This window comes from Excalfactoria chinensis, chromosome 2 (assembly GCF_039878825.1).
Source record: "Excalfactoria chinensis isolate bCotChi1 chromosome 2, bCotChi1.hap2, whole genome shotgun sequence".
Taxonomy (NCBI): domain Eukaryota; kingdom Metazoa; phylum Chordata; class Aves; order Galliformes; family Phasianidae; genus Excalfactoria; species Excalfactoria chinensis.
Genome location: NC_092826.1, coordinates 69,581,581 through 69,594,001, shown reverse-complemented (window position 1 = coordinate 69,594,001; position 12,421 = coordinate 69,581,581). Strand labels below are relative to the sequence as shown.

General features: G+C 41.2%; 1 protein-coding gene across 1 annotated transcript in view; it reads left to right on the top strand.

Annotated features, from left to right (window-relative positions):
• ANKH (ANKH inorganic pyrophosphate transport regulator) overlaps positions 1 to 12,421 on the top strand; it is a 96,303-nt gene that overhangs the window by 46,391 nt on the left and 37,491 nt on the right. Inside the window, exon 2 of the mRNA XM_072327753.1 lies at positions 9,788 to 10,004. Coding sequence (XP_072183854.1) covers positions 9,788 to 10,004 — 217 coding nt within the window. The remainder of the gene's footprint in view (positions 1 to 9,787; positions 10,005 to 12,421) is intronic.

The window sequence follows — 12,421 nt, the reverse complement described above, 5'->3', positions numbered from 1 at the left end:
TCACAAGTCCTAGGAAAAGGAAATCATTGTCACTCGTCAGAATTTGTTTCCAATTCAACTGAATAGACTTCATCTCATCCTGAGCAAATAACTGGTCTGAAAAATAAGAATGGAAGGGAAAGAAAAACAGATACAAATGAAGGGTTTTCTTACTGGTGTCACGGAGTTAATTTACAACAGATGTTTCCAACAGCGGAAACACCAATTTGCACTTAGGCTGGTAAGCTGGGTGCTCTCTATTTGTCTCTCCTGAACAATTAAGACATGAGCTAATCTGGCAGCTCTGCTCCCACCACTGCCGGCACTCACACCTCACAAACTGTACTTTGTGCAGCTGGCAGCTTGCTGGAGAGAACAGCTGCTTCGTGACAGACCTTCCCAGCCCTGTTCTGTGCATCTGACAGCAGCCAATGGGAATCACAGACCTCAGATATGCTCTGCTCAGCTAAAGATGGGAAGAGCCCTAGCACATAAGTAACAGCTCTGTGCAGGGCCACATGGGGAGATAAGTACATTTAAAGAGAGCAGATGATTGCGTAGCGCACTAAGTACATCTAACGGTACTGCTGCATTGTGTGCTTAGGGACAGCTGGACAAGCTCCCACCTCTAGTCAGGCACAGAAGTCTTATTTGATGGTTATATATAGCTTTGTAATCATGGAAGCTTTGACGTGGACTTTATAGAATGTTCTTTTCTTTCTTCTTTCTTTTTTCTTTTTTCTTTTTTCTTTTTTTTTTTTTCTTTTTTCCTTTTTTTTTTTTTTTTTTGGACATAATGCAGTACTGAGGACAGTGAAAGACCCAATGACCCAGCTGCAGTTATTTGCCTTTCATTGTAAATTCTGCCATATGCCAAGCCAATAATTTTATGTACTTACTCAGCAGGCTTCTTACCTCTTCCATCTCCAGTGAGAGAAAGAACATTTACCCAAGATGAATGAACAAAGTCTGGAGACACTTGCTTCAATTTGCTTTAGCCTTTCAGTGTGTACAAGTAATGCTCATTAAATAGCAGAGGCTTAATCACACATACAAGATGAAGCTTACAAGGAGCTCTGAATGACTCGGGAAACTTCATTGACAAAGGAAGGACTGGAGTTTGCAGGCTACATTTACTTCAGTCTGTGTCTGGCTGCAGTTTGAACTACATTGTGGGAGGGAGAAACAGGCAGACAACTAAAGGTGACCTCTTCATAATTCTGACACTATCAACTTTTATGTGACTAACTTACACTTAGTATAGCTATGAGTGGATTTAGGCAAAAAATTATTTTGGTACAGTGAGTGTCTTCCTTTAAAGTCCCATAATCCTAAACCATTTTGGCCCCATCCTGTACATCATCACTGGGCCTGGACTTCACCCTCTTCTGTAGTCAGAACATCCTGGACATGTACCACTTGAACTAAGTTTTTCAAAGGATTATTTCTGAAAGAGATTGGCTGTTCATGTTACAGAAGGTTCTCCTAGCAGGAGATCCATTTTAGGGGGTTCCACTTCTTAGTAGCACCCAACACCGGAACATCTGTTTGCAGAGCCATTCTCCAGCAAAGTAACCCAACCCTTCCAGCTGATTGCCAGTTTCTGGCAGTGGTAAAATCAGTAAATCTAAACAAAAGCAGCAGTAGGTTAATCTCTACTGCTGCTATGAAGTGGTAGAGTGGTGATACTATAATATCTTGGTTTGATATTGACAGCCTAGAATTCAGTTGCTGGCCATCACAATTAGCTGTGTGTAATCATTTCATCCCTTTGAAAAATGAGAGGAAATGCCAATTACTTGTCTTCCAAGTAGGAGGCTGTGGCATCTTAATCACTAACAAGGCATGGAGAGTATACAGAAATAGGGGAGCTGAAGCAATAAAAATGAATTTTATGGATCTGGTGTCCCACATACTTTCCACAAAAGCCAAGATAGGAGAGTAAATGACTTCACAATTGCAGAGAGAAAGAAATCTCATAGGCAATTGCTTCTCCAATCCATGAGAGGAGAAAAGCTTTCACTTTTGCTTTGAGCTAACGATGAAGGTAGAGTTTCCTTGTTCTCCTGGCACCTTCAGGACATGAACCTACACAGTCTTTGCTATGTGGTGCTTCGCCTTCAGTGCTCCAAGCATAATGACCAGGAGCACATTCAATACAGCTGGAAAAACTGACAGAATTTTTTGTGCAGTTCAAGTAGTCTAACAAGTTCTGCTAAACCAGTACAGCTGATACATGGCAGATGGTTGGCCAGATTTTGGTCTATTGAATTACTGACGAGATCTTTGTTGAAAGACAGCAGCAAAGTGGTACAAAGCAGTGATACTGTGGAGCCTGCTATAAAGAGGTAGGAAATATGGGAGGACATAAATTGACTGAAATTAGGAGTTTGGGCTCTAGCTGCAGGATACATGGCCATGGATGTTCTGGTTCTCTTCCAATTGCATGCTTAGATTCAGGTGCAGTTGTTTTCTACAACATCTCTCATTGCAGCCCTGGGCAGCCTGCCCTAGGTTGGCCCCTAAAGTTCTGTTCCACCTGGACCTGTCTGTACACCATAAGAAGATGTGATCAGGGAAACGGTGTCAATATCCATTTCAGAAGCACGGGGTTGTGAGGGATTCATCAGCAGAGTAGGTGAATGCTAATAAAAAGGCAATATGCTAGAGCTGCCAGACTGGCAGGCACAGGACCTGCGTATATTAAATTTGCTGTGTGCATACAAACAAGTGTTATAACAGTCTTTGCAGAGATTTAATTTATAAACATGAGAAAATGTGTTTTTATGAAATAAGCAGCTGATAGTAAATCAGCTTGTTTTTTACTACGGGGATATAACACAGGAAAAGAAAGATCCAGTAGCCACAAGGCTTTCTGTGGGAAATGAAGAACAGAAGGAGCACTGGTGCAGATACTATATCACTTGTGATTAAGGCAAATATTCTTTGTGCCTATGTATGTGTGGTATTATTTTGTATTGTCCCTGGTGTTTTCTATCACTTAGAAGTAATCAAAATTGAATTTGGTGAGAAAATGATAGCTATTCCTCGGGACATTTTGAAACAGGAGGGAGTAGACCTCCCCATTTTGTATGTCTCAGTTGATGTCCCAGTTTTATTTGTTTCAGCTTGCAGGTTTAGAAATATAAATAGCTTTTGAGGGAAAGTGTGTCCCTGGCCACCGCATGAATATCTGAAGACAAATAAATGCAAAGTGGAGCTAGCCATACTTCAATATCAACCACAGTTGCCTTTATAGTAAAACTTCATTTCGCTCTCAGGGAAACCTGAATGAAAAGCTTGCATGCTGTTTTGAGAGCAAAGGATCTCCCTTGTGAGTTTTACTTCAAATAGATTTTGTACAACTGATTAATTAACATCAGCCAGGGGATGTGAGGGAGGTCACAGTGCAGGGGAGCAGCTTGGACATGTTGATTCTGCTTCTGTCCTGTGCTGCTATGAGCCCTGCTTTTCTAAAAAAGGCCAGGAAAGTCAATGCCTGCGGTCCCCCTCAAGGAATGAGATCCTTTGCTGCAGTCAGTAGAAACAGCAGTGGTTTAGGTCTGCTTCCTGCTTATTTCAGTGATATACATTCAGTGGACGCTTGCTAGGGAATGCGTCCTGAAGGACGCACTGTCCTTCAAGTGCACACGCACTTCCCACTGTCATGGTTCATGGCTCTCTTGGCTTCAGGATCAGTGTTCTCCACCTCCCTGGGATAGTGATCATCTACAGCAACCCATTTGTCCCTCCAGTGCTGTGAATGTTCTGGCACTTTGTCAGATGTTTCAAGTGAGGAACGTTTTGGTTTCACCATTTCGGTTTATTTCTCATGATTATCTTCTGATTTGTTGTTTGTTTGATTATTTTCTGCTTTATTATGCTAAATATGAATGAAGGTGCTAAGTGCTCTCAGGCAGTATGCCTTACCTAATTTCCCACCATTAGCTCTTGCAGTGAGAAGGGTTCCCTTTTTTACCAAGTGCATTGTGCCACACCTGCCCTAGTTACTTGTATGTCTGCTGAATGTCTGTTAGAAAGTGCTATTCCCTCGTGTATCTCTGGTCAAGTGATATCAGTCAGTGCTCAAAAATTATGTTATTTTGGCTTTAGAGCCTTTATCTAAACTTCTTCCAGGACACACTTTCTAACAGATTTGACATTGGGAAATGAGTGGATAGTGTCAACAGTAAAATAGTGAGCCTGGTGATGGTCACAGAGTAGCCTGTATTCAGATAAGAGTAGGAGTCTTGCAAAAATGTTTGTTCTTGTTTTTCATTTCTAGGCCAGTTTGAGGGGGGAGGGGGGAGGGTTGGTTGGTTGGTTGGTTTGGTTTGTTTTTTGAGGAGGGGTATTAGGAAGCACCAAGTGATAAAAAAAACCCTACAACTCACATCTTTAGGGTGGCCCCAATGGTCCCTGAAAGACACCACATCACTGGGCTGTGGAGGTATCCCTGTCCCTAAGCGATTGACTCTTCTTTCTTCCTGGAGCTGGGGCCGTTGCTTGCTGCAGGCAGTTCCACAAGCTGAGATGATCTGGGCATGTGTGGTAGTGTAGGCAGGGACAGCCAAGTGGATGGCATGCCTGCTCCTTGGGTCAGGCCTCACCATGGGAGCATGGAGGGGTTGTTTTGGTAGGTGGCTGAGAGGAGCTGGCCTTGGATGGTCCATCAGTCATCTGACACGGTCAACAACAAAGGCACATAACAACGAACTCTTATTAGTCATTGTTTTATAACTACAAGGTCAGACCCTTCTACCTCCTCAGGTCTATCTCTTCATACACTTTGTTTGGAAAACCTCCTTGAGCCAGAATAAATGTCTGAGAGACAATTTTACCCCTGTTTCTCCCACCTCTATGCCTACATCTGTGAAAGTCATGGACACAACACTTCGCTTCTTTCCGGTTTCATACCATTGACTCCTGCCTTTATGAGGCACAGAGTTACAGATATGCTAGCGCTCAGACAGCACTGATATAAGTGGTCTGATTATTCCATACTGATGGGCTATTGGATCTGCCACATGCTCTTTTGGCGGTGTAGTTTATGCAGGTGTGGCTGGGCAATGCTGAACTGCCAAAGAGAACTGGTGAATTTGATACCAAAGACTCCAACATTAGGATTTACAACATTAAAATGCTGCCAACAATTATAAAGAGAGAGATTACTGGACACTGGAGAAGGACTGTCCCCTAAGTTGGCTTGCTCTTTAACCAAATATTATGTCTCTTTTCTACTTTTTGGGGAGGGGGCAGGTTGGAAGAAAGTCAGGTAGAAAGAGAATGTCCTATAGAGGTTTCCTGAACCATTTTGTGGGAGGACTGCATGAGAAGTGATCAAGCTCTGCAGAAGCAGCCTCAGAAACAGAATTTTTGGCAACAAGACATGGAGTTGTTGACTGGAACCAAACTTTTTCTGCCAACATTAGTTGTTGAAAGCTCATACAAAATAGGACGAGCCAGACCTCTGCCTTTTTCCTTAACAATTGCTGCTCTTTAAATCGTTGCCTTCTCATGCAAAAGATTGTTTTATTCATCCATTGTGCATTTCCTAGAAATTTGATGGAAGTCACGTGTGTTCCTTCTAAGAATACACTTCTAAGAAAAGGAAGCCAGCAGCAGTACCCAGCTTTGAAGATGTGGCCCAGTCCTTTTTGATTTTAGTGAGCATTTCAGGCAGCACACACATTTTTCATTAAAAAGGACTCAAGGTGTTGTTTATGTGTCCTCTAGCAAAGATCTCATCTTTCTAGTAATAACATTATGTGTTATACAAGACAATGAATAGAAGTAGCTATAAATCTGGTTGCTTACCTTTGTGAGGACTGTTTGAGCAATATAATTTACTTTGACCAGCTGGTTTGTGTACCTACAAGATAGTGATCAGCCTGGAAGTATTCTGTATTTTATGATATTTCTAAAAGAGGAGTGAGCAGTGGCAGTGGCTGTTTTCATTGTTTGGAGAAAAGCAATTTACCGTGGTATTTTCACCAGCTGACAAATTAGGTTGGCTGTTCATTAAAAACTCAAGGGCTTGTGCCATCACCAACAGTCCTTCTTCCAGCATGTGGATTTTTTAGCTCTCTCTTCAGAACTGATGTGAATGAGCCAGCTGAAAGTAGAATGGCATCTGAAATATGTATAATTGAGCTAACTTCTTGTATAAGTATTGTCATGGTTGTTATCACCATCTAGTTCTGTGATTCTTTTGGCAAGCCACGTAAATCTTTTCAGAGATTTATGCTCTTTTGTGTGTGAAACAAATATGGAGCACAGATGCTACTGATCAATTTTTATTAGTAATTTTGTGAATACAAAAAGTGTACACAGTGGAATCAGATGATAAAAAATGGAAACCTTGCCTGGGTTTATGTTTGTTTGTTTGTTTTTCTTTTGTGAGAGACTTAATTGAAAATCTAACAGGAAATTAGACTGGAAGTTTTATCAACTGCTTGTATCTTTCCTATGACACCCCAAACTGACTTTTTCAACTATCTGGGATTTCTTGGGGATTTAAGGATATCAAATATGGTATCTGAGCTTCAGTGGAAACAAGAAGAAAAAGAAAAAGAAAGAAAGAAAAAGGTTAGTTCTCGTAGAGTGCTTGGAAGCAGAGGATCAAAGACATTTTGTACTGTTATCTTAAAGAAAAAATGGAAGAAGAAAGTTATGGAAGCTAAACTCTTTGCACACAGCTCCACCGACTGTTAATTTCTTAAGAATCTTTCTGAGGAAACATTTAGAAGCATTGCTTTTTCAGAGGCAGCCTCTAGAGTATTTTGTCATGTTAGCCAACTGTTCCACAGGAGTATAAATCAATGGCAGCAAACCTTTTACAAAGTCCCTTTTGGATTTTGCCAGCTTACGTTACCTGGTACACAGTCTGTGTCTGGGGAAAATTACTCAGGAGTATCTACTTGGCTGTTGCCTGTTGGTACAAAAGAGATGAGCCTGTAAAACCAGTGAGGAGGAGGAGCAAGCAAGTCTTTCCGTCTGTCCTACTTAGGTGGAACTCTGGGGTACTGTGGCCAAGAACACACACAGCTGCTTTCATAGAATCATAGAATCACCAAGGTTGGAAAAGACCTAAAAGATCATCCAGTCCAACCGTTCACCTATTACCAATAGCTTCCACTTAACCATGTCCCTCAATACAACATTCAGTTGCTCCTTGAACACCCCCAGGGTCTGTGACTCCACCACCTCCCTGGGCAGTGCATTCCAGTGCCTCACCACCCTTTTTGAGAAGCAATATATCCTAATGTCCAGCCTGAATCTCCCCTGCCGCAGCTTGAAACCATTGCCTCTAGTCCTATCACTAATGACACGAGAGAAAAGGCCAACCCCCAGCTCACCACAACCTCCCTTCAGGAAGTTATAGAGAGCAATAAGGCTTCCCCTGAGCCTCCTCTTCTCCAGGCTGAACATTCCCAGCTCCTCCTCATACGGCCTGTGCTCCAGACCCCTCACCAGCTTTGTTGCCCTCCTTTGAACATGTTCCAGGGCCTCAGTGCCTTTCTTGCAGCGAGGGGCCCAAAGCTTTGATTTGAGCTTGCATCTTTCTCTAAGGAGAGACCTTCATGCTGTGCCAGTTGATAATGTGGTTTCTTAAAACCACACTTCTTTCCCCAGGGACCTTGTCAGCAGTTGATTGTCTTCCTCCACAGACTGATATTCGGTAGTTGTCCAAACAAGGGAAGAAGTACATTTGAAACTGTGCTGAGAAAGGTACTTAGCTGTTTACATGTGACAGGAAGCTTTTAAAGCAGACAACCTGAAACTGATTAGCAGTTTAAGTTTAAGCTACTAGAAACGTTTCAGTGTGGACAGAGGGAAAAAAGAAGAAAAAGCTATAAGGAATCTTATACAGGGAATAATTTCAGGCTATGTAAGTATTACTGACAACAGCAACAGGAAGATACAGCAGGTTAAGTTTAAATGAACTGATTATAACTCTGTATACCTTGATACCAAATGCAATGTCATTACAACCACCAACACAAATGGCAGCTAAACTTAACTATCCGTTTCACAGGCCACAGTCTTTTCCACAAATTGTTTGACTACAGTTTATTCATCCACTAGTGCATTTGACATCTGCCGATTTAATATAATTTGAACTCTTATCAGTCCAATAGATGGAGTCATCTGTACTGAAGAAAAGGTTCTGTGTGACAGCTGCAGATAGTAGTACCTAGCAGAAGATATTTTCAAGAGGGGACTAATTTAGGCAGAACAGATGAAAACACTGGAATCATACATCTTCAGGGTACTGTACTTTGCAAAAGAGATTTGGCAGATATAATGGTGCAACTTTTGTTTCAAAAATTAAGTATATTTTACAGAAAAAGTGGATGAAGACACTAGGAGAAATACTAATTTCTGCTATTTGGATGTGGGGCTTTCTGAAGTCAATGCAAATTGCTTGTTCATAGGGTCTTTGCAAAAAGAAAAGAAGTAAGATTGCAACAGAAAAATTATGCTTGCATTAGAAATAGAAGTACTTCATCCTGGTTACCTGATGACACACTGTCTGTGCTATGTTCAGAAAAAGCAATATTAGAAGTGCTGTGGAAGTGGATAGACTAAGATTTGCAGCATGGATGGGAGAGATGTTCCTGGCTAGACAAATTGTCACAACCCTGTCAGGACAAATCAGTTGTAACCCATAGGAGCTAAATACTTGTGAAAACAAGTCATATTTCATCCTTCATGCTTTTCAAATCTAATCCTGTTTCAACAGTTTTCTGAATGTATCAGATGATTGATGTTGTCACACTGCATACAGGATTTATCATTCTGTCATTTGTATTCAGTATTTTACAATCACTGTGTTGCAAGCTGGAATCTTAGACAATGCTACACTTTTCTTTTTTTTGTGGTTCACCTTATCTATAAGAACAATCTCATCCAATTCCCAGTGACATTTCCTAAATATAGACCTAGAATAAATTGGTAGGTTGCTTGAACCTGAATGTGCACATATACATGCGTTGTATTTATTTTTAAATATGCTACAAAGTGCTGGAAATGAAGATATGAACATAACATTGTGAAATCGTAAAAACATCTAGGCTGGATAAAACCTTGAAGGCCATTGACTTCATCTTCCAAGTCCCGTCACTAAACCATGCCCTTTAACACCACCTCCACACATCTCTTAAATACCTCCAGGAATGGGGACCCCACCAGTGCCCTGAGCAGCCTGTTCCACTTTCTCTCTAAAGAAATTATTCCTAATATCCAACCTCAATCTAAATCTAAATGCGTGAAAGGAGAACATATACGCTTAGTTATGTCTGTATTTGGTCTAGTCTCATAATGAACATCATGGGATAGTCCCAGTTACTCAGAATATTCTTTTAAAGGAGATGCAGTGGAAAGGTCATTACACTGAAAAAACTCTTCACTCCTAAATTTCAGCATAAAGTAATGTCAGAGTTTTGGTTTTTTTTCCTTTGCAGATGCCTGCAAGGGCTGTGCATTGATCACTTGAGGCCTTAGTGAAGCAAAATACTGACTTCTGGTACATCAGGAATTCCATTGAACACAGTAGAAGTGGTTATCTTAGTTCCTAAAGGACAATTGACCTTCAAATCTCTATGACTTAAACATACAGTCCGTATGAAATTATGAAGCTACCCACGTTGCATGTCGCTTACTGCCAAACCCAGAGCAATAAGAGTCAACTCAGGGGAAGCAGCAAGAGCTGAACTTGTTCTTTCAGACACCATCTGCAAAAGATTGTTTTGGTATGCTATCACATCTGCTGCATTATTTTCTCTTTCTTTCTCTGTTGCAACAGGCCTTGAATAGGGGCATCGCTGCTGTTAAGGAAGATGCTGTGGAAATGCTGGCCAGCTATGGACTGGCATACTCCCTGATGAAGTTTTTCACTGGTCCAATGAGCGACTTCAAAAACGTAGGTCTGGTGTTTGTGAACAGCAAGAGAGACAGGACCAAAGCAGTTTTATGCATGGTTGTGGCTGGCGCTGTGGCTGCTATATTCCATACCTTAATAGGTAAGGTCGCTTCACATCTAATTAATGCATCTTTTAATTTACTTCCCTTGGCTTGTCTTCAAACTAATTAATCTGTTGTTTTATGATTTTATGGGAAGTGCAAGGAGAAGTGCAAAAGCAATGAAAGCTTGGACCACTATCATGCCCAAGGCATGCAATTTTTCAGTAACATTTAAGCAAGTTATTAGGTGTCAGATTTCACCTCCAGGGCTCACCTGCCTGGCTGCTCAATTTGCTCATCTTTTACAGTCAAGTGTATGAGCAAGATGTTTTAGGTAGAGCTATTTGTCAGAGCTTGGTGGCACTATTGGTGAGTTCCTCTGTACTAGTCCCTTTTCTACTTATAATACAGTACAAAACTTTAAGCTAGTAGGTGCCAGCAACCTCATTAAAATATCAGGTACTACTAGTGCTAGTACATCATCCACTTCTGTTGGGAATTAATTTGTGAGAGATGAAGTAGTTGCTAAGAGTACTTTATGCCAAACTGAGGTCAGTTCTTTGAGTGCACTTGGAAACAAGAAAAATACATAAGTAACTGTAAACTGAACATAAAAAGTGAAGCAACCACAGGATTTGCCAGTTCCTGAGAGCCTGGAGAAATGTTTTATCAACTCAAGCAACAACCAGAATATCATGTTCTGGCCAAAACAATGACACGGGACCGTAGCAATAAAAAGCCATGTGATCTGGAAGACTTATAATCCATCATCTTCAAGATCTGCACCAGATTGTCTGCACCAGGTTGTCTGCACCTTGTCATTCCATTCCATGGAATTGAAACCTCTGTAGCTCAACAGTGAGGAAGAGGAGACACTGGAGGAAGAACCTGAGAGTGAACTGCATTCAACAGGTATAGTTCTCAAAGCTGGAAGCTGCGTGGCAAGGGAGGAGGGAGTTAATGCAATAGCCTGTGGAGGCGCTTGTTGGCTAACCAGCAGTAACTTTGAGCTGGTTGGCCAGTAGTAGGGAATTATTCTATCACTTGTGAATGGGAAAAGCAAGTTTGATGGCAATTTTGAGAACTGCTGTGAAATTATGAAGTGGTTTGGAAATGGGGCACCATTTGCTGTCTGACACTAATGCGTCTGAAGAACAGAACCTGCTCAGCATATAGTTTCTGCCTGGGTAGAGCAGGTAAACATGAAGACCTCATGCTCTTATCCTGTAACAGGGTGCCAGCTATTGCTAATGGCTCTGTGTGCCTCCCAGGCACTCCATTTTTCTCTCTTACTTTACCACTGATACAGCAGTCTCATACGGTTTATTTTTACTCTGTCGTACAGTCATAATAAATGCTTTCAATAATGGCTTACTAGCCACAGAAGGTCTGTGACAGTGTTAAGCTGTTGCTAATTTTCTAATTTGAACCCATGCATTCAATTCAGTTTGATCTCTTTTCACCTATTGATCATTTCCTCAATATATTTACAGTTGAGGTTGTTTCAGTGAGTCACTATTAAAAATTTGGGTAATTTGTAAGTTTGCCTGTCTGATTTCTTTGGTTGGAATGTTTCTTCAGCCCCCAGAGCTGCTATTTTAGTTTCACACTTGCTTTCCTGCCATTCCTTGTCAAAGTTTTTGGCTTAGCCAGGTGGAATAATGAAATATTTTCTAGTCATTTAAAATTGCATTTTAAACTATTATAGATTTTAAGTGTAACTATCGAGTTTCCAGGTGAAAGACATAGCTGGATTTTCCATGTGGGACTTTTTATTGAAGGGAGCTGTCTGGGCAGCCACTTGAAAATATGGCAGCCAAGTCTTTTGGTTTTGCCTGGAAATAGAGCCCTGCTGAGTTCAGAACCTCTGAAATGCCCTCTGTGTAGATATTAAAAAATAAATAAAATACAACGGCTGTACTTTCCATGCCTTAAAGCTGTTAGTTAAAAGGCTTTCCACAATCTTTCAGCTGCTTATGGTGGCAGACTGCAAAATATTTTTTAGTATTTTAACTTGTCTATGCCTGAAAATATGCAAAGGCCACAGCAGGGACTGGCAGAGCGCCCAAGAGAATGGAGTTAGTCAGATTCTAGCACCAATTGCCTGGGTGCAGTGTTGCCAAGTTTTGTGTTTCAAGTTTCCTTTGAACATGTTTCAAATCCTAATTATTCTTTTCTGAACCTCAGATGCACAGCTTTCCTACCAGAAGGAAGAGAAGGAGTCCAGTGGCAAACAGGCAACCTCCTAGGACTTGCAACTACTCCCCAACAGCTGCAAGCCTGTTACAGACTCTGCAGGAGACAAAAATTCAGGTTACTAATGTTCAGCAGATGAAAAACTGAAACAAACACCACTCAGGGGACTTAATTTCTTTTACGTGCCATATGTATGGGAGTAAAGAAGATGGCATGACTGCCTGCTGTGGACTGTGAAGCCCAGGAGATGGAAAAGGAAAGAAAAATCCCAGTGAAGCAA